Raw genomic sequence first — 23,990 nt, 5'->3', positions numbered from 1 at the left:
ATAAGACCAATCGCATCACTCCTGCGCCAGGGAAGGTCGTTAAAAATAATCTAAGAGAAATCCTTAGAAAAATATAGTTAATCATTAGTGACTAACTATATTTTTCTAAGGATTGACCTGGTTAGCCAGGTTTATTTTGTACTGGCGCACTTTTGCTGAAGTCAAGCATGTAGTTTTGTAGGATTTTTCATTTCAGAGAGATTTCAATTCATTTATCTTTTTTTTTAGAGGAGAAAAAGTGCCTTTACGGAAGTCTGATAGCATAGCTCAGTGTCCGATTTGTACGGACTAGCAATCTCCCCAAATCGGAAGACTTGGGTAGATAAGCACGGAAATACATTGCATTTCCTCGTGCCAAAAGGAGGTGCCACTATACAGGAGGTAGTGATGTTCCGCAAATAGATCGCAATCTGACTAGTACCTAATAGAAATATTAGAAATATTCGTGTTTTTTGTTATTCAGTAAATTACCGCTATAATAATAGGTATAAAAATATAATATGACGCAAATTTTATGATATTTTAACCAGTATAATGGATAAATAGTTGGTATAATACAAATTATTTATTATTTATTATAGCTTTTACCTACGTCTTTAATTAGATGGCAGCGCATTTCGAGATCTCTAATATCTATGGTCTTTAGCTCGTGGCAGATGTAAACAGGCATTAATTTTATTCTTACATGGAGAAATATAGTCATTGTATCTATTTTCATAATGAGCTATTAAATACTTTAAGTTGTTTGATAATAATCAGGAGATGGCGAAGCGCCTACCTACGCTTGTCATGTGGGATGCATAGGCATTTCAGCCATAAGTATTAATTAGGCATGCCCAGAGGCGCGAGCGCTGTGATAGCCCAGGTTAGGGGTACAATCTGAGCACACACCTTTAGCTTTTTTTTTTAAATTAATTAATTAATTTAATTAGATGCACCATCGATACTCTATGGACGTTAAAAATATTATGTAATAATTGTCTAGTCCGAGTACAATTTTCATTATAGGTATTCTAGTTTGTTCGATTAAAAAGTTAAAATCTTTTCAAGTCAAGTATGTATATTATGAAGGAAAACATCGTGAGGAAATCTGCGTGAAGGCTTTACATAATGTTCGCAAAGGTGTGTGAAGTCTGCTTATCCGCACTTGGCCAGCATGGCTATGGTATGCTAACTACTACCTATTCGATTCGGTACCATCGTACCAGCTTAGATATGTACTTTTTTAGTTTACACGTTAGCCATTTTGATATTTTTATGATTTGTTGATATAACGGTAATAGAAATAAAAACACTGCGACAATTTCAACTCTCTACTTATTATGGTTCATGAAATACAGCCCACTGACAAACAGACAGACGGATGGACGGATAGACTGATGGACACCGAAGGCTTAGTAAAAAAGTTCCGTTGGCACCATTCAGGCATGGAATCCTAAAAAGACTAAACTTAAACAGGCGATTGAGTTAAATTTTTAACGCTGTTACTTTTGGTTCGCATTATACTCTTCCAAAAAAGTGACAGCCTTACCTAAATTAGTTTATTAGTCCTTGTGCATGTGGGTCTAGAATAGGTATTGTAAAGATAAATTGAAGTTTAGTAAATAAGTGTGATGCGGCGATACATCAATAAATTGCTTCATAAAGACGAGCCGGGCGGCGCCTACGCGTGCCATGACCTGAGCATAAAATATACTAGCCATTAGCTGCATTATTGTCCATGAAGAATAAATTATTATTATTGCGAAATAAATAAGGTGAAAACACTTTAATAGCCCGATTGGTTTAGAATAAGCGGACCCTCTACAAAATACCGGGAACAAGAGCGAAGATGAATAAAAGTAAGTATACTACCTACTTGTAATTTAAAATATGAAAATTCATACTAGCGAACAATCTATTGAGAAATTAGACTACTATAAGCATAAGCAGATCCCAGCTAAAATACTGGGAACAATAACGAAAAAGAATTAAGTATCAATAGCTGAACCACAAGTTATAAGAGCGGACGAAAGGTCGGCGGTTCAAACCCCACCCGTTGCACTATAATTATCGTACCCACTCCTAGTACAAGATTTACCCTTAGTTGGAGGGGAAAGGTAAATGTTAGTCATGATTAAAATGACTAATATTCTTTTCTTTTTTTTTAAAGTGTAGAGACGTAGAATAGATAGGTAATGGTAAAAACTTCGTAATGGAAAATATGAAAAGTCATACTTTCTAGCTAATGTCAGGAATGCTTCGCAATGCGACTCGTGTACTATCTATTAAACCTTGATGGGCACTATCACAAAAAACTTCATGGAAGTGTCAACACCAACTGTTCAAAGTACCTCACCTAACTCAACCATTCGGTACAGGTATCACAGACAGACACATATAAATTTTTAAATATATAGGTAAGTTTTTCCATCAAATTACCAATGTGTACGTCTCTCGTTTTAGGTATGAAATTTACTTCTCCTTTAATAATCGAAGGTTAAAGAATTAGCTTAGCTGTTAAGCGCATGCAGCGCAGAAATACAACATTAGCTTCGGTTGGCATTTAGTGAAATTTTCAAAAGATGTATACTTTAATAGTCTTCTGATTTCATTTTCATTGGGTACCCGAATATTACCCGCAGGTATTTATTTCCCTAATTACTGCCATAATGTAAGCATAAATTAATTTCTAAGCGGCCGCCACAGACGCTACAATTTTCACGGCGACGCGACGCCATTTTTACGACGATTAAATTGCCTTTAAATTACGCTAATTTCCATTTACGCATAATTAAACAAAGCTGTAAAATAAATGAGTAGCATTTGTAGAGAGAAAGCTCGCGCGTGGGCAGACGCCGGCGCTAGGCAGAAGCAATACGAGCCTTTTATTATACCTACGAGTAACTGCTTCGATACACGAAGAGATTGTCATCATCATTATCAACCGATAGGCGTACATATACAGCTGGACATAGCTCTCTTGTAGGAACTTCCATACGCCACGGTCTTGCATCGCCTGAATCCAGCGGCTCCCTCTGACTCGTTTGCCCACCTAGTGAGGTTCTTCCAACGCTGAGCTTTCTAGAGAGAGATTTTCATTCAAAAGTCAAATCATGTATACAAGTAGGTAACCTTGTACTCTTTTTGATGGTCAGAATTGTTAGATTTGTAAGATGATATTATAGTGGTGATTATTAATTACGTAAACTTAAATTTTAAAACAAAAGCTACGTGGGTTCCAAACGCGCCTAGGTCTATTATAGCATCTTGGTACCCCAACATCTATCTGTTTTTCGAACTATGTGCCCTGCCCATTGCCACTTCAGTTTCTCAGCTGAGCTATGTCAGTTACTCTGGTTCTCCTACGGATCTCTTCATTTCTGATTTGATCACGTAGAAAAACTCCAAGCATAGCTCTCTCTATCGACCACTGAGTGACTATGAGATTTCTTATTAAGCCCATAGTTAGCGACCATATCTCGGATCCATAAAATTATCGTCACTGGCAACACGCAATGATAAGTCTATTTTAAAACTGGATTTCATTTGCTAATCTACCGTGAAAGTAGCCGTGAAGTAAGGGGCTAGACTGCTAGAGGCTTAATCCGCCAAGTTCCAAAAACTTTTCGATGAAATTTCAGCACAAATCGTTTTCAATTTTTATCTCAGGGCTGCCAAGAAACGGTTACTTTACAGTTGCTACAGTTTAAATATTACATTTGTTATTAGAAAGACAACTTTCTATAGAATATTACTGTTTTCTTTTTATTATAGGTACAAACCTATCAGTTTAATAATAAATTTTATATGGTTGCTGTACGAGCAACCTTAAAGTTAAAATGCCTTGCCTACTAAAGTAAGTAATAATAATAATAAATAATCAGTTATTATATGCTAATAATAAATAATCACTATTTACGGTTTATTAATTAATTAATTAATTTATTAATCCATCAACAACTTGCTCTTCAGTATGGCCTTGTAGATACTGAGGTGCCGTACTATAGGTACGACCCAATGTCAGTTCTTGAAAATAGCAGTGCCCTGCTTTACTGGGATCGGTCGGTTATCACTGACAGGTATATTGTAGCCAATAGACCTGATATAGTGCTAGTTGACCGATCAGCGCGTCGAGCAATGATTGTTGATGTCACTATTCCACATGATGATAATCTAGTGAAAGCAGAAAAGGAAAAAGTATCGAAATACTTGGACCTGGCCCACGAGATTACTGCCATGTGGAGTGTTGACTCAGCGATTATTGTACCGATAGTTGTATCAGTCCACGGTCTTATTGCGAACAGTTTCGACCAACATCTTAAGAAACTGTCGCTTAACTGTTGGATCAAGGGTAAGATACAGAAGGCAGTGGTTCTTGAGACGGCACGCATTGTGAGGAGGTTCCTCACTCTGGAGCCCTGACCACTGGTGGCTTGGGTCCAACCCACCCTGTTGCCAGTGGGGTACATTTTATCATATTTTTATTCAATGTTTTTTTTTTTTTTTTCCGTTACTTTAGTTTTTTGTTGTTTATGTTATTTTATTTCTCTTTTGTTTCTGTTATTTATTGATTTTGTTGTTGATGTTATTTTATTTTTTGTTCTTTCTGTGTTTCTGTTATTTTTTCTGTTGTTTTTGTTATTTTATTGTTTAAAAATAGGATAAAATGTAAAAAATAAATAAATGAGAGTAATAAAATAATCACTTATAATATGGCAAAGTAATCTGGCTCTACACTGTAGGTAGGTATATTTTCATTGTCGTAATGGTGTTTAGTTAGTGATTTGAAATTCTCAAAAAATAGAGAAAATCTAATGAAATTGCAACTTAATAAATGAACAGAAGAAGCGCGTATAAGCGCTAATTGAATAAGCAAATAAGGATCGTAAATAGTGAGGAGTTATTTTAAAATCTTATTTTTTTTTTATTTTGTTTCAGTTGAGCGAAAACCAAAAGCGTGGGCGGGCGCCGGCGCTTCTTGGCGGAGGTTAATTCGATTGCTTTATCATTCGTGTCGATGACTTTTCAATATCACTATACATTATTTAGATAATAGCGGAATTATACAACATCCATGCTTAATTTATTTAAATTAGCGATTTTTATAACTTGTCTACGACTTTTATTGGTTAAAGATTAATAATTTATTTATGGGTGGATGAACGCATTGTCATGATATTTTTGTTTTGTTATTTGGTCATTTTAAACAATTTAAAAAGTTTTCGCTATTTTTATACAGCTATGTAGATTATATTTTATGGACGTTGTATTCGAAATTAGCACATTATACATATTTTTACATAATATAAAGATAAAAAAACTGTAAACTATGTGCTTCTGTTATAATACGAACTAGATTAGACTATATACATTTTTCGAATTCTTTACATTCATTATGTAAAAATTGGAGACGGTACGCCATAAATATGAACTAACTTTTCTTAGCAAATTTGTAGGTGTAATGCAGATTTTTTAAGTCCTGAAAATAAGGGGTTTACTAATCATAGTTATTCAATCCATGAATTTTTCTTTATAAGCACAAAAAATAACAAGTATAGATACAAAGCATCCGGCATAGGTGATATTAAAAATCTTATCAGTTGAGTATAGCATATTAATATAAATGCAATTATAAGATGCCGAAAGTGTCTGCCTGACCGTTATCTTTGCACGGCCCACCCATATAACCGATTGCGACAAAATCTGCTACAGAAATCAGAGATAGCTTGCATCTTCGAGACGAAGATAGGTTACTTTTTATCCCGGAAAATGAAAGAGTTCTCACTGGATTATAAAAACTTATATCCATCAATAAAATGTGATAATGTCTGTCTTTGCAGAACCGATATTAACTTTTTACATGGGTGGTTGGCATCCTGAAGACGGGCATAGGATACTTTTCATACCAGAAAATAAGAGAGTTCCCACTGGATTTTTAAACACGTAAAGTCACGAGTATCATCTAGTTTAAAATAAAAAGAACAGTCTATACAGAGAGTGGAACCCAAACCTATTACCATGAAAATTGAAAGTCAACATTTTCCAATACTTTTATACCTACTATGAAAGGCTTTTCAAGCTTTAGCAACTGCTTTGTAGCATAAAACCTTCCATAAATCTTTGATTTAAACCACGTTTCTTTTATTATTCCAAAAGGTTTGGAGTAAGTGAATGATTTGCGAATTTAAATTCTTTCATAAAAGTTACTTTGAGTTAACCTACAGGCCACAAATGTAACAATGTTACTTTAAAGGTGAGCAAAAGTGTCGTCATATTTAGGAAGGATCTTGGTGCACATTTCACGAACCCAGAGGGATATATCCTGTAAAGACTTACTTGCTCTTGCTTTTTATTTCAGACATAAGTATTTCTTGAGTTCAAATGAAAATGGGCAGTTTGAATATTTTTCCGTGCGATCATTATTTCAAGAACATGTGATTGACCTTTTTATTTTCTTTATAATCGACGCCATGGTCCTTTAGTTCAAATAATAAATTATATTTGTATAGTTTGTTTCATCTCATTGCCCGCACCAAAAAATAACACACTGTGTAAGGTACTTATTTTACTTCTCGCTCTAAATACTTGTTACTCAGTCTTAGAGCACATTCACCTTCCATACATCCTTATGTAAATAAAATTTTAATCCTTTCCGGCTATATATTACTCATTAACTTCATTCAGAGTCACAATGGGTACGGAATCAGTGTCCTTGATGTATGAATGACATAATCAGTGAGTCAACGGGATGTCTGTGTTTTGTCTGCCATCGCTAATACGACCCTATTGTCTTTGCGATTTGTTTAGGGTTCCTTGGGCACTAAATTTGTTAATTTAAATATTTTAAACTAGATGATAGCGTGGGGGACTGTAGCCAAACCCCTTTTCATACTGAGAAGAGACCCGTGCTCTGTAGTGAGCCGGCGATGGGTTGATCGTGATGATGATGATGGCCGCGACTTTGTCCATGTTCATTTAGTCATAAAAATCCATTGGAAGTCTTTGATTTTCCGGGACAAAAATAGCCTCATAAAGAAGCCCTGGGATGCAAGATGGAATGGGATGGGCCGTAAAACATAACAGACAGAGAGACGTACTTTCGCATTTATGTTATTAGTATGGATTTAAATAGAATAATGAGACTTAGTGATAAAAGTAATTACATATAGTCCTTCAAATTAACTTATTATATTTTAATGAAAAAGGTTGAGGTTGGCAGGCTGAAAAGGCATTATGCTAGTCACAGTAGATCTAAAAGTCTTTGGAGTTTCAGAATTGAGGTTAGCAGACAGACTAAAATAACTTAGAAAAAGTAGAGCGCTGTATAGGTTAGCCAGAAATACCTAACTGACTACTCTATTACTATTTGTACCACAGACAGGGGAATAAAGTTAGCAGTAGTTTTCATTAAAAATAATTAAATAAATTCTAAAATCTAGACTCTGGCTGTCAGTTTATTTCTCTTATCAATTTCAAAACGCTATCAGCTCTCTGTTATATTTGGATGCGATATTTTTGGCTGAAAAGCTAATCTTGTACCTACTAATTTTGTTTCATGGTTTTAGTAAAAAAGCCTATTACTATCACCAATGTTTGATATGAACGTTCGTGATTATTTTTATGTACACCTATGTATATTCATCCTAAATCTACGCGGTTTTAAAAATCTATTGGAGTTTTTTTGGTATCACTGGGATGAAAATTATTCTACTATCCTCTTCTAAAATGCATGTTATCTCTGAGCCAAAGTCAGCGGAAAAGTAACAGACAGGCAGGCGTCAGGCAGGTAGGTACCTATACCTTCATATTTATAATATTAGTATGGATATGCATAAGGAATCCTTTTTTTTTCTCTCTCGTCTGGCTTTACAAAGATTAGCCAATGTCAAGTTTGTAGTTATTTGTAACAAGTATACAAGTATGGACCCCGTCTGTGCCGGCGCTCGCTGACATACGCACGGCACCCACTTAGAGCGCTTACCAGTCAATTTTAACAAAAAAAAAACACTCCAAAAAGGCAGAGCACGCCCGCCAGCTAACATTAACACAGACGAAGTCCATAAGGAATCCTTCAAAGTGGAATGAATAATGCTTGAATAATGTGTCGCAAACGGCGACAATATGGCTGCGAGTTGAAACTTGAAAGATATCGGTAGTGTGGCTAAGTAACATTATTAGAGGTCATTTCTGTTTGGAAGTTTAATGTAGCAGACGGCCAATTGTCTTTATGGCACCGTTTGAGCTAATTAGTGTTTCCTTTCCAAATTAAAAGTGAATTTGTAAAAATTGGTTTCAATTATTTTACACGATTTTGACTCTATCGAGTGATTTTTATATATTTAGGTAATTAGTACGAAATTACACTAATTAAAAAACATGTGTGCAGTTTACACGCGGTAGAATTATTAACCTTCAGAAACTGAACTTCGTGAGAATGAGACAAAAGCAGAGTATCAGAGTAGGATAATTGTAGAGCTTATATTATTTCAATTAAAATGGCTAATATTCTTTAAAAAAAAAAAAAAAAAATACTACTAGTAGCTGATGCTAGCGACTTCATCCGCGTGGATTTAAATTTTAAAATAAAACCCCCATGGGAACTCTGATTTTTCTGGATAAAAGTAGTCTATGTCTAGATATATCTACCCATACAAAAAATCATGTCGACGCGTTGCTCAGTTGTGACGTGATTGAAAGACAAACTAAGAAACCAATAAAGAAAGAAACATTTCCATTTATAATAATATGGATAGGTAGTAGTTAGATATATCGGAAACTAGCATGTTTCCGGCTAAAACTTATGATAGAAAGAGAGCCAGTGCGTACCAGACCTTCGTTATTTTCTAAAAACTGAAAGTTTCTCTGTGTATTGTCGCCAATAGGTACAGGGAAAAACGATCAGTGACTATGAAGTTTGATCATGGTGGCTTTGGCAGATAACAGGTAAAAAAGGTGTAAAAACCCTTACGTCAAAGTATATGAAGTCTTATTTTTTTATATTTTCTTCAGAATAGTATTAGAACATTGCCAGACACTTAGTATCATGGCAACCACCCTGCCAGACGCCCTTATAGTTTAAAAGTCTGGCAAGGGATTTCCATGATCCAAACTTCAAAGTCACTGATCGTTCCTCCCTGTGGTGGGGACAATACACAGAGAAACTTTCAGCTTTTATAAAATAACGAAGGTTTGGCACACGCTGGCTCTTAGTTCATAACTCAGGAAGTCGAAGAAATATTAACGTATACTGTTTCAACTGGGTCAAACAACCCCCCAACAATGGCTTTCCTCAAACAATAACAGTTTTGTAAGTACATATTGTACGGGCTGGGTCGATCCACACCCACGTCTGCCTCGCCTCGCCTACGACCGTTCCACCATCTTTATGGTACCATAACATCGCGTAAACTTAATCTGAGGAAAGATTTCAAACTTTACGACCATGCGATGAACTATTCGTGCTTGTGAAACAGAGACCGAATGTCTGTTTTAAAGATTTTTATTGTTGTACGAAAGTCAAAATTATTACATAGTCGTAGTAATTTTCGAGATTTAATTTCCAATGATATAGATTCTTTCATTATTTTTTTCTTGGTAAATCTCATGTATACCGCCCGGGGAGGCACGGAGGTTATGTCGGACTCTTACCTTTTAAAACCCCACGGGGTCTCACGCATCTGATGGCTGGGCTATGGGACCAAATCGCAACCCAGTCAGCGGCGTCTAATAAGGACCCTCCTCTGGGCCCAATAAAGTCCCTACACACCCGTCTGAGGCTCACCAGGAACACAATGATGCAGCTCCCGACTTAATCTTATATCAATGTTTCCAATGACAATTCTATCGCTTCGTTCTCTTCCTTATTGCTGAGGTTCATGTTCTAGCCATTAATCACATAATAGTATAGGACTTGGGAACCTCCCTCAATCCACATATTATACGAATCAACTTAAGTAAAAGTGCCTAACTAGGTTAAACGATAAAATATATCCCATGTCATTATATCAATTCGATATCTAGTATTTTTAAAGGGGAAAATTCAAGATGTAAGTAAGATTTAAGAGGAGAAAATACAAGGTCAATATTATGTTCCAACTTTCAAGCTGCAGTTTCTTAAAAAATCCAGTCACTCCTTATCTAAGCACTCTTTATAAGTATTGTGAACGCTTAAATTCGTCGATAAGCGAATTATGTTATTGAATCTTTCAGCTGAACGGAAATCTCTTCACGTATGGCTCTCTGCCAAGTACGACGAGCGAACGGTGTGAAAACGTTTGATAACTTTACTGCAGACACTACAGACTCGACGGAGCTACATTTTTGGGTAACAGTCGCAATGCGATCGCGTAACAAGCCACAATTCATATCTCGGTGGCTGTGGCAGCAATTTCATGCTAAAATTGCATGCAAAATGGAACTTCTATTAGTTTCCGGTAGAACAGTAAATCAAGGGAAATTATAGTGAGGATCATATTTTATCGTGCAGAAAATTATCTCGTTCAACACGAACAAATTGTACGTCAAAACAGTTCCCCGAATCAGTTCAGGAGAGTTTATTTCGCTTTGTTCACGTATAATTTACGGCAGCAAATGAATTTTCGTTGTGAATTCAACTAAGCAGATAGGCCAGTCTGGTATTATAGGTAGAGATAGGCAGTATTGCTAGTTTTAAACTATTTTAATTTAGTGAAATCATTTGTGCAGAACAGTAATTTCACAGGTGATTTTTACGGAATTTAATTTTTGAACTTACTATCGTTTGCTACATTAATTGTGATAAAGTTCTGATATTTTTTGGTCTTAGCTTACCGTGTGTACCTATGCGAAATTTAGAAAAATAAGGTAAGGAAATGTAAAAAAATTCAAACTTCGTGAAATTTAGCTTCATGTTTTTTCAGACTATTATGTACTTAGCGAGGTGGCAAGTGTTACATATGAAAAGACTTTTGACGTGATTTTCACATGCTACCTACGAAATGGTCCAAATGTCTACATTTCTAGGTATGCGAATTATAAATGTGTACTAGATCAAAAGTTTAATTAACAAATCTCATTTTCATCTCGTTGTTTAATCTTCACTTGAAATATAAATGGGAGAGGTTTACTGTTGTCTGTAACGGTTCAAATTCCTAACGTTAATTCAGTAACAGGATTAGAAGTTAGAATTGAGTTTGTAAATGATTAACTTGAAGATTTCTTCAGGTCTTCAATATTTTCATCTAGCATGATCGACAATCTGATATAAATGCAGGTAGGTATACCGATGAGTAGTGAAGCAATGATATACAATTTTTATAGTGCCTTGGGTAAGCGACTGACATGTTTTTGAAGCAACTTGACTATCCATTTCGGCGCTGATAGCAGCACTGAGCATTATATGAGCGTACTTGGAACTAAATGTTGATGATGACAGATCTAGTCAAAAAAAGGCTTAAAGAACATTACCGGGGAAGTGTTCTTCCCCGCGCCACACCCGGGCAAGAAAGCCATGCCTCGAGGCCTGTACCCCGTCTTGACCTCCAAACGGAGAAGACCCCGCCGCTGGACATCTAGTCAACACGCAGACCATTTGACACAAAGTGTAAAGTTTACTTCCTGCTAGGCTTAGTGAGGCGCTTCGTAACGGCACAAAAAGAACTTGCTTTTGGAAATATATATGGTAGAATTGGTAGGAACGTACAAATCGGTACCTATTATTCGAATTACCTCAGTATTGTTATGAAAATTGGACTTACACAATACTTGCGAACATGTTGAGCATTTGCAAATGTATGTACGGAGTGGTGAATAACTTAAGACTTGGAAGTTGTCCCAAGTCTCAAGCTGACTTCGACTACACTCGAAACGTGTTTCGCCTCTCAACAAGATGTTCCAGGAAAAGTTTCGACGACAATTAGCTCAGTTTCTAGAACAATTATTTAACAAGTGATCGTCTCCTCTTATATAAGAATTTTTTTCCAACTAAGTAGGTAGGTATTTGCTGTTGAATTCTCGAGACTCGTTAAGGAACTTAACTAATTTTAAACTTACTCCGTCCGTGGTATTATAATGAACAAGAAAATAGTTTGTAGGCCTATAATTTATTATTCACATAAAATATGAATCTGGGAGTAATTACGTCTGTTTAGGTGTTCAAGTATTTTTAATAAATATTTCAGTTGCTTGGGATTGGTCTTGGGTATTTTTTGTCTGTTTAGGCATTAGTCTATCTCCCCTAGACACCTTTTTATACGGTGTTTTAGTAGTTTTAGAGCATTGGCCAAGTCAATTGCCAGCCGTACTATCAACTACACTTGTTTGTTTTGGAATACTAGACACTTTTTTACACTCGAATCTATGAGAAACATTAGTAGTGTCCGAGCGTCACACGACAATTGAACTGATGATTAGAGCTAGATAGAGCGCACTTGGAGTTAGCTCAGACTTAAAAACGAGACAGTGGTATATCGCTGACATAAATCTATCTCGTTTTAACTAAAACTTAAGTCTGAGCAAAGTCAAAGTGCGCTCTAAAGATTTCAGCATGAGACCGAGCGACGCGGCGGGGTACTAATTTTTTAAGGCGAATTTTTCTAAACAATAATTTCCCAATTAAATTTTTTAAGACGAGGGTCAACACGAATGGTCGAAATGGATAGTACCTACTGTGTATAAAGAACATACAAGATAGATACTCACAGAAGTGTTATTAACATTAAATAGTTTTTAAATTAACATAAAATGTGTTTATACTTTGACTTACCTTTTTCTCCAAAATGACGTGGTTCTCCAGCGCGTGCATGATAGCGGAAGACACCTTGGAGTCCAGAGCCCTGAGCGCCGCGTCCGCGTCCGGCCTCGCGACGCGCTCCACGCCCTCCACGTAGCCCGCCCACGGCGCGTCCAGCTCCACCACCAGGGAGCCTATGCACCTGCCCAACAGGTTACGTATATCAGCACTAATTCACCCGCCTCGGCTTCCTTATACATAACTACTTAATCCATACTTGTAGTATTATAAATGCGAAAGTGTGTCTGTCTGTTTGTTTGTCTTTTCACAGCCCATCCATTTAACCTATTTTGGCGAAATTTACCTTGAACAGAGATAGCATGGTGTTTGTTCCGGGAAATCAAATAGTTCCCAGGGATTTTCAAAAACCTAAATCAACGTGACTGAAGTTGCGGGCATCATATTATAGTGATAAAAATTTTATAATAATGTCCTGCGACTTTTACTTTAATGTCGGTGTCCAACTACCTACTCGTAGTAGGTACTTACTCTACCAACGCTGCGCTCTCGGGTGCGAAATCGCCATTCTGGCACCTTGGGACATCAACGTTTATAATCGAGTTTTCGCGCTTCAGTTTCGCAACCCTTTGAGCTATGTCAGTTACTCTGATTCTCACGCACGGGCTACGGATCTCCTTATCTAATTCGGATTTCATCACTTAGATAAACTCCAAGAATCGGCTGGGCAACGTTCGGCAAGTTTCGATATGACTTTTTGTGCAAAATTCCTCAATGCTTGAAGACCCTAAGTGTTGCTAGTGATGACGTCATATTAAAAATCCGAGACATCTAACTATGGGTCTCGTCAAAAACCTCTGAGTCTCTCAGCGGACGATGGAGAGAACTTTAATAAGTATACTTTAGTGAAATTTTAGCATATACCTAAACTTGTGTTTCGCTTCACAGATAAAATTTTATTCAACCTAAGTGCAAAAATGTAGGTAACAACTCACTTAAAAAGATGTCGTATAAAAAACTTAAGATAAAAGTTTTATACGGAGAGAAATGAACTAGTCTGCAAAATTACTTATTTACCTTCGTTAGTGTAAGAACTTTTAGCCTTAAACAAGCAACATAATTAAAAGCTAAAAGCAATTCTAAGTTTTCTAAGTTACCCTATTAGAACGCTACTATAAAGTATGAACTTCGTAAAACATAGGTATGATATCTTATACTAAACTATTTTCGCACGGGTTGCATTATAAAGGGTAGAATATAAATTATGAAAGTAAAACAAACTTTACCTTATTTTATCGAGTATTATTTTAGTCAAAAAAGACCTGGGCAAACACAAAGCGGGACGACGCGACTGCTTCAACATTATGCAGTCGCGTTTACACGTTGATTGAAATTACACTTGTAGTTCTTGTATTACAAAGACCCGAAAAGTAACCCGAACTACGGTAGCGCTCCCTTTCGACGGCTCCCGCGTAAATCTTATCTCTTATAATGAGATACCTAAGAGTTTACGCGATAGAAACCGCAGTGGTTAGTTAGACTGCAGTACTGTACTGTAACTGTGCGAGCTGAATTTCACTTTGTTGCGTCATAAAAAGGTCACTATTTATTTAAATCCCTACGCGGAGTAAATCTTCTGTATTTGTAAGGTATTAAATTGAGAGTTCTCTCATATAAGTACAACTATGAAGCAGAAAACTTTTCCAATCCTTTTCCGTCTATATTAAATGATAGATTTTACTTGAAAAGTTACACTAGAGCACAGCTGGCCTCCGATAAAACTACTCCTATTAGACGCGTTGGATACGTTCCCGTCTCGCGTTGTGTCTATCCAAGTCTTGATAAATATATTTTTTGGTGGAGGAAAAGAAATATCTAACTGGAATACGTAACGGTACTTTGACAAGTTTGCATAATATTCAAGTACATACATTGTTCAACCTCTTTGCATGATCGAGTATTCTCGAAAAGTGTACAAATATTTAGCTCGAGAGCAACTCTATCAAACTTCACGTATTTCTATACTGGTAATCAAACAGGTAGCAAGCAATTTTCAAGCAAAAGTAGGTAGCTTTTAAAAATTACATTACGAAGCGAGCATAATATTGAGAAACTATACTATAACCTATTATAGTATAGTTTCTCAATATTATTTATCAGAAACAATTTGAGATCAGGACAGGTCTCTTGTAGGGATTTCCACATGCCACAGTATTGAGCAATCTGAATTTTCATAGGTTTACTTATACCTAGATATAATATTGTATGTTCTTCTCGTCCTCACTTATGTGTGTAGTAAAGTCGCTCAACGAGATATGGAGAGGGTTGTATCAGGAGTTTCCCTGAGTGAAGAGATTCACAGAAAAACCAATTACACTGACATAGCCCGAACCATTAGAAAGCTGAAGTGTCAGTTGGCAGGCTATGCGTGTCGTAGAGGCGAAGGCCGTTGGAGCCAAAAAGTCTTAGAGTGGAGACCGCGTATAAGCAAGCGTAGTATAGGGCCCAGCACAATGGACGAACGATATAAAGAGACTGGCGGGTAGTGGCTATATGTGGTGGCGCTCATTAGAGGCCCTTGTCTAACAGTGGACGTCCACAGGCTGATGATGATGATACTTACATATTTTTCCGCTGGTATGAGCATCAGTATGCCCTATGTACCTATGCTTAAATAGTACAAAAATAACTCTTACCCTCTCGCAACATTCAAGCAGTAATTCCTACAAGGGCTCGTGTCGAAGCCTTTGCAGCGGGAACAGCCGCCCATCCGCAGCAGCTTGGTGGAGCACTCTTCATTTGAGGAGGAGAGAACACGCTCGGTGGTAGACAGCGCGCCTGCTCCCACCACCAGCACTTGGAGTAACGCCCGTGCTGCTTCCAGCGACTGTGATAATGAGACGCCAAGCTGGAAAAGAAGAACTTAGCTTAATATAAAGTACAGTCAAAGGTCGTAAGTCGTTTAGCACCTTAATGATCATATTCGCGTAGCACAGTTATGCACATGCGTTAGATGTATGGCGTGTTTATAGAAAAGGTCATAAGTGCGACAGATTTTTGATGCAATAGTTTCGCGGAATTGCTACTCGAATTCTGAGGCCGACCGTACCTACTAGTTGATCCGGTTTCAGTCAAGTAGAATATTCGAAAAGCGGTGGGGGTGATATTTTTAACATTCCTTACGAGCTTTCGTTCCCTATTTGTTTCCTTTGGATGTGGAATTTCCAAGAATGTGAGTGCCCAATTGCTGAAAATGCACATAACTTAGAAAAGTTCGAGGTGCGAAGGCCCGGAATCGAACCCCCTACACCTTGAATGAGAGGCCCACGTCTTAACCACTAGGTAGGCTATCACCGCTCCATTTCATTTTATTTATACTTTACTTAAATTGAAACTTCTTCATAAAAGCTTCTAAAGATATATTTTTGCTGAAAAAATTACGCTCAAATTGGTTAATTTACCTACTTTTTACGGGCTAAAGAGGTAAGTGGTTCTTTATGAGATGAGAAAGTGCTCTTATTTGAAGTCGCAGCCTATTTTTTTAATAAGATGATACTTTATGAGGTATTAAGTAAAATATCATTTAGTTTCATGCATTAAAAAAAGAACTTGCCTCCAAAGTAGTTAAATCCATACTTAATTACTTAATATTGACGAAATGTTGGACTGTCTGCTAAGTTTTCACAGCTTATGCATTTAACTGATATGATTACCTTGTATCTCGCGGATGGACATTGATTATTTTTGTCCCGGAAAATCAAAGAGTTTCCACGGGATTCTTAAAACTAAACTATGCGGATGAAATCACGGATATCATCTAGTATAGCAATAGCAGCATGAACTGAAAAGGGTACATTACATCGCAGGCGTAATGGATTTCAGTACAACATTACATTATATTAAAATCTCACCTGTTGTGGAACATCTCCAAATGGCTGGACTGCGTCATACGCGTCCTTCAAACACGCTTCATACTCCGGCGTGAACTGCTTCATGTCTAACTTCAGCACGTTTTGGTACGCGATCGGGAACACCTCCCGAAAGAACTTGTTAGCACTTATAGTCAAGTCCTTAGGTGATGGAGTGCCCAGTTCGTCTCCGTTGTCTTCATCTGAGTTTGATTTGAGAAGTATTCTTATATCGTCGTACAGCGCGGCGAGCGGCGCCTGCGCTCGTATCGCGTGGCTTTTGTACAGCTGAGTGAAGAATATGGCAGTCTTGTTCTGCGACTGATATGATAACGCTGTTAGGTGTTCTGTGGACAAAAATAATTTTGTTCATCATCATCAATCCATCGGCTCACTATTGAGCACGGGTTTCCCCTCGTAATGAGAAGGTTTTGGCATGGTGTACCACGCTGGCTAAATGCGGATCACGCACCTTTGAGAACGTTATGGAGAACTCTCTCTCTTTCACTAACATCATGTCAGTTGTGAAAAGCTCTCAGGCATGTAGGTTTCTTCAATGTTTTCCTGGGAGTTCTTCATAATGTTTTCAAAGATGTGTGAAGTGATACAATCCCTACTAGACCAGTTTGGCGAACTAAGGCCTAAATCCTTCTTATTTTGAGAGCAGACCGGTGATGGGTTGATCATGATGATGAAGCTAATTCTCAGTATTTTTTTTTAAAGAAAAGAATATTAGCCATGTTAAATGTTCCCCTTTCCTCTCCAACTAAGCGTCAGCGTAAAACTTATAACACCCCCGACAAGTAAAGGTTACAGTATTAACTAGAAAAGAGCTAATAACTTTCAAACGGCTGCACCGATTTTCTTGGATTATAGCTAAGAACACTCTCTATCAAGCCACCTTTCAAACAAAAAAACTTAAATTAAAATCGGTTCATTCGTTTGGGAGCTACGATGCCACAGACAGATACACAGATACACACGTCAAACTTATAACACGCCTCTTTTTGGGTCGGGAGTTAATAAAAACTATTATGAACGGTCTATTTCTAGTTTTAATTAGCGGCACTAATATTTTTTCAAAACTCTTTAAATGTAATACTAATGTTAATGAAAAAATATAGACTGCATTTTATAAGGCTTTTTTCAGCGTAATAAGACCAAGAATGTCCTTTGTAATTGCGTTTTTAAATTAACAGTATAACGACTGTCTGCGGCCACGTACCGGATGAGCCCTGTACCGGTGATAATTATATGTCTGCCCAACATGAAACTGGGAATGTATAGTACGCGACAGGTCGTGTTGGCAATCGAGATATTATGAAGCGGGGGACACCCCGCACACCCGCGCGTCGCTCGCGCTATCATTCCGATTGCCATGTCGACCTGTCGTGAACAATACGTGTTTAATTCTTTTTTTTCTGTGCTGAAATGGTGCTGAGTTTTGGAAAACAAGATTTCTTAGAATATGCCGACCATGGTTCGGTCTGGTCACTGGTTTTATGCGGCAATCGCACTCACACGTTTTTTTGCAGGCCAGGAACAACAGTCATTTATGTATAATCATTAAGAAGGGATTGATCTGAAGGAATTGAAGGGATATTTTTGTTCATAACTGAAATTATATCTAAATAATATCGGACAGCTATAGTTTAAAAAAATCGGTAATTCTGTAAACGGACTCTTAACGCCGCGTGTGAAACCAGACTAACCTGGGACTACTTTACGAGATTAATATTGCTACGCTGCACTAGAAACCTTAAAAGGGTTACAAGAACTTTATTACCCATTTAAAGTCTATACCTATACTTCGTCCGCGTGGACTAAACAAATATCAAACCCCTATTTAACCCCTTTAGGGATTGAATTTTTAAAAATTCTTCTTAGCGGATGTCTACGTCATAATAGCTATATGCATGCTGAATTTCAGCCCGATCCGTCCAGTAGTTTGAGCTTTGCGTTGATAGATCAGTCAGCCAGTCAGACACCTTTTTTTAAATGTACTATTTGGTCTACTTAGAAGCCCGACGCAACTTACGAGCGCTGTTTTAATACTTCCACCAGAATTTGGAATTTGGTAGAAAATAAAGCCCTCGCATAAAAGTTAGATCGTACACAAACTCATATCATTTGCGGGAAAGCAGCCGTGGCATATACTCTTTCAAAGAGCTCGGCTCAGACTTAGACATCAAAGGCTTTCAAGCCCTTGTGTAAACGTTCTCAAATACCCACTACCTTCACGCACTCTTAATTTGCTTTATGTTGTAGCGAACGATAACATAAGGATATTTAATTAAATAGAAGCGGGGTTTAAGTGGTTAGTGTGTTTTCTATTCGATGGTGGCTAAGTGTAGGACTATGCTTCTCAAAATACTGGATGAAAACGGCTACTCAGTTTGCATTCGAAAAATATACCTACCATCGTTTTCATTTTTCGGGAAACGGATGATTTTTATGTATTTAATATATAACCGAGCCGTTTTTCAAGCGCATATCGCAAAAGTACCTAAAAAGTGGTGCCTACCTATTTTAAATGACTATAGTGTAATTTATCACAATACCATAATATATTATATTGTTTTAGATTTAGGACGATTGTAAATCTGCGTTTTATATTGTTTTAAGACGATTGTAAAATATTTTAAAATGAGTATCCGCGTCGGCCGCACCTTTCTGGGTGTGAAAAGTTTGAGGATTTCTGGTTTTAAATATTTAGAATGAATTTATATCTCGACGCAGGAATGTAAGAGGCGTTGATCCCCCGCCTGCATTCCGACGAGATAACACGGCGTAATGCCAGGACGACCAGGTGTGTGATCAAATACCAAGGAGATGTCTCCTGAGGACGATAAATAGGAACAAAGCAAACAATTAGTATAATTATGTAAAGTTTGTCTTGAGGCCTAAACATTTTAAATATACCTATAAATAAGGATGTAATATTACATACAGATATCTGCACAGAGCAATCGTGCGGTAAGTGCAAGATGAAGGAAACCTCGAGGTTATCCGAGAAGTTGGTAACTCAAAATGGTTAGCGCCCACGAGATTTTTGCCTCTATCATTTGTATGGGACGTAATGAGAGAGCGCTATATCAACTTCTTTCCGCGAAGAGGGTACTTAACTACTTATATTCGGGCATATTCGGGGTACTTATTTTTATTTTTATTTATAATTAGCTGACGCCCGCAGCTTCGCTCGCGTGGATTTAAGTTTCTAAAACTCCTGTGGTAACTTTTGATTTCCCAGGACAAAAGTAGCCTCTCTGTAATAGCCCGTCCCCGGGATGCAACTTATTTCTGATCTGATGTTCTGATGATCCTTAAAAATCCCCAGGGATCACCAGGATTTAGGAATGCAATTCCTTACAGCATCAGGGTTGAGGAGTTTTGTCTTCGTGGTCAACGACAAATTGTTTACAATTTACATGGTATAGATACATGTCACTCACGATAGTTTAAATGCTAAAAAAAGAAGGTTAAATATTATAAGCTACCACCTCCTGTCTGCGAAATCCCTAAAAATAAAACCTTGACTTTTTTAAAGCGATTCGATAAATTCGAGTGCCGTTCGTCTTTCAGCCGTAGTCCTCCAGACGCCCTTTATGGAGCCTTTTACGTAGGTGTCTATATAAAGCGCTTGAAGCATATAAACAAGTTACCTACATTTGCTTGAATAATATATTGAAATTGAAAATTGGAAAACGTACTCGTAAGTGGAATACGCAGTGGAAAAGGTACGACCGATCTGAAAGTAACGGCAGGCGTGCTGGTCTCAATTATTATTTTGATATTTTACTTACTCTCACGCCAGGGTCCAAAATAGATTCGTGTAGAAGTCAAAGGAAATATAATATACTACATACATAAATATAAATAAACCTACATACATGTTACATAATACATACTTGTACCGGACGGAGGATTGCACCCCGGCAGGAGAGACCAAACAGCCTGGGGTCAGAGCGACAGGTTGAGAAATCGGCAGACTATCCTAGCCGAGTCTAGCAAGACCGCTGTTTGCATCCTGGCTGCGAGCGAACTGCCTCGGAACCCCAGTCGCCTCAGATGGTTAGCGAGGCTGACTGGATCAACCCGTACGATCATATAACGATTGGGATGGTTTCAGTGGACTCCACATGCCACATGTCAGAAACCTCGTAAGCCAGATCAAGACACTTGCGTTTTTTCTCTGTCTCAGCTCTCACGAGGTTCTCGTCATATGGGATGGTGATGTCCACCAAAAACACCCTCGACTGTGCCCGGTCCACCACCATGATGTCAGGCAATTATTATTATTCATTAGGTAAGTAGGTATATAGAGAGTAGGAAAACTTGGAAACATTCACGGGTTTTTCAGGTATAGACTCGTAGTAGTAGTTATAAATTAGAAATCGAATCAATGAAGGATATTTTGTAAATACATAGAGCCTATAGCTAAATGGAAAATGCCTGATCTTACAGAAAGTACCAACCTAGTCATAGTATATTTATATGTATACAATCCGCCAAACCGAAGTCTCAACTGCTATATTATACCTATTGGGCGAGAGTCTCAAGGTCAGGCGAGACACAGCAAAGTCACTAACAGATTTTATAGGAGGAAGTACTTTACTCTACTACTTTCAACTTCACGTTGAAATCGAAATAATGAGTGTCATTTTATACGTACGTAATTTGAATACGCAACGGTGCATGAAGTCGGGGTAGCTGTTGCTTGAGTTTCTTTGTTGCCTTGAGTTTCCTTGAATTGCCTTGAGTTTCTCCTCAATAATGAGGAAGGAAATAGGTATCATCTAGTAAGCGCACTCCGTCTCAACCTGCATCATTGCCAATAGCTCTGATTGCAGCCAGGCGCCATAAATATATAAATAAACCTTTATAGTTAAAAAAAATATTAAAAAAAGTTATTAAAAATTATTAAAATTATTAAATTATTAAAATTATCTATAAATTAAAAAAAACTGCCGAGTTTAGACGGATATTTTCTCGAGCCACATTTTGTTGTCTCGTTTCTCTTGACCTCTTCAATCTGTGCCTCGACGATAATGAAGCCCAAGACATTTTGGTGTGCTTTCATCCAATATTAAATAATATATTCATGTATTCCAAAAGGATAACTCCGCAGCTAATTGAGATAAAATGAAAATGTATTCAACAGACTGGGGCATTTAGAACAACAAATAACTGAAATTGTTCAAGCAAAAATGTAGAAGCAAGTCTAAATTGACTTACAACTTTTTGATGAACACTCACAAAGTGGTTTTATGATTTTGTTCGCAAAATAAATGGAAGTTGTGAAGAAGTTCAGACCAAAGAAAATGTTTCTTATTGTATCGGGATTTATTTCAAAGCTTCAAATGGGGCTGACATAACATAACTTACCTACCTATTACATAATTTATCTACCTATATTTTTCATAAGTGCATAAAAATAGATTCATTTAGATATATGATTTCATTTCCACTCGTTAGGTAGGTACTACTTACATCTATTTTCAAAGAGCTTTCGAATTTTCAATGTCTCTATTCGTTGGACAAGGCATAGTTAGCCAAAATTAAAAAGGCAGCTTTAGATAAAAAAGCTTTTCGGATGATCATCATCAAACTTCTTTTTTCAAAGAAGCATGCGATGGTGATGATTGGTATTAATGCTTTTTTTCTAAAATATATATAATATTTGCCATATATTTTTTTGTTTTCCCGGGTTCTAGTGGTATCTAATCTAAAAGGATGACGATAATAATCTTTACTTAACAGGATTTTAGAAATTTAGGAAAGCTAAAAAAATTGCTAGGTACATAGAAAAGTTTTAAAAATCGAATCGAATTAATAGTTACGTTTGTTTCCGTCGCGCCGCACTGCCGCTGTTGTCTTTCCATCAGGCAACATTTAACGGGCTTTTACTTTAAAAAGAAAACTTGAATTTCAAGCGAATATCCACTTCGTGACCAATCAATACTTTTGGCGCACTCCATCAACAAAACAATCAAGTATCAAGCTTATTTATCGGTGAACATAAAACACTAGTGTTCAAAAAGGACCCCCACTTCCTTTCACTCATACCGAGGGTGAGCTCGCATTGTTTTAACCTGCTCATTATTGAGGTCATTGCACTTGTGTTCGCTATAGGCGATAGGGTTAAACTCAGGGCTTGTCACATCTGTCCACACTCCATTCTTACCCTTTTCATATCCCATGAAAACATATACCTAATTATTTTGTTACCCTTAAAAAAGCTTGCTTAATAAGTGACATGGTCTTAATAGCACGATAACAACTACAACCTATTATGGAAGCAGGCGTTATTTTGCGGAAGTCCATATCCCAACACCACTCGACGCGCGTTTCGCCCCGACACCGGAGCATCCTCAGGAGAAGTAGACCTTACAATGTCTAATTGCAAAGTTTTGCAAAGTTTTGCTGACTGACAGACAGACACACTTTCGCATTTATTATATTAATAGGTATGGATTGCGGAGAGTTTAAAAGTCTCTTAATTCGTAAGCGTAACACATTTACAGTGGGAACCGCATTTTATGACCTTCTTCATCCTAGTAATTGTATTTACAGAGTTAATCTTCCCATCAAAAGTGCCTGTAAAATAGTAGAACAAACAGGCAATGGCAGTAGCATTTGATGCCTTAACGACACTAAACTAAGTCGTTTCTGAGTTAAAAGCTTTGGTCATTAAATTTTATGGAATATAAAGATTCTGTAAATAAAACTGTTTTGTTGTATGAAGTAGTCGTTTGGTGCCACCACAGTGTAACGAATTCTTGCAGTAAGTAGTTACAGTCATTTAGTTTATTACGTTAAATAAATATCCTATGTGGCTAATTTAGTTGTACACAACCTCTAAACTAAAATTACAGGTCTATAGGTACTGCTAACCCTTTCATAATGCTCCCTGCGGAAAAGGATAGCACTAGATTTAGAACTGTCAATTTCTAGTTTAAATTCGAGTTTGTGTGCCACAGACTCAGTCAATCATTATATTACTTTGGTGTTATATGTACGCTACACTGTCTGTACCTATTCTTCAAACTTTTTGGAATTTTTCTGAGTAGCTTTTATGAGCAGGATCCTAATTGTTTATTATAATTTTTTTTACATATTATAAATGATTATGAAATCGTAATAATTTTGGCATAAAACCATTATGATTTTTTAGTTTATTTGTGTTTTTTTAGTTAAAAGTGAGACAGTTTCTAATACCTACCAGTTACACTATGCTCTGATGATGCCCCGAAATTCAATAAGGAAGCAATAAATTTCATTTATGCGGACTCGTTTCTATTTTATGTCAAATCCACACGATATAAGAAATTATGATTTTATGGCTGTACTACAGCATTTTTTAAATATAAAAA

General features: G+C 37.1%; 1 protein-coding gene across 2 annotated transcripts in view; it reads right to left on the bottom strand.

Moving 5' to 3' along the window:
- LOC123864779 (division abnormally delayed protein) overlaps positions 1-23,990 on the bottom strand; it is a 150,356-nt gene that overhangs the window by 14,686 nt on the left and 111,680 nt on the right. For both annotated transcript variants that reach the window (XM_045905449.1, XM_045905448.1), the window contains exons 3-5: positions 16,621-16,964; positions 15,406-15,617; positions 12,725-12,893 (exon numbers count right to left, since the gene is read on the bottom strand). In XM_045905449.1, coding sequence (XP_045761405.1) covers positions 12,725-12,893; positions 15,406-15,617; positions 16,621-16,964 — 725 coding nt within the window. The remainder of the gene's footprint in view (positions 1-12,724; positions 12,894-15,405; positions 15,618-16,620; positions 16,965-23,990) is intronic.

This window comes from Maniola jurtina, chromosome 4, assembly GCF_905333055.1.
Source record: "Maniola jurtina chromosome 4, ilManJurt1.1, whole genome shotgun sequence".
Classification (NCBI taxonomy): domain Eukaryota; kingdom Metazoa; phylum Arthropoda; class Insecta; order Lepidoptera; family Nymphalidae; genus Maniola; species Maniola jurtina.
This window is presented reverse-complemented; position numbering and strand designations above follow the sequence as displayed.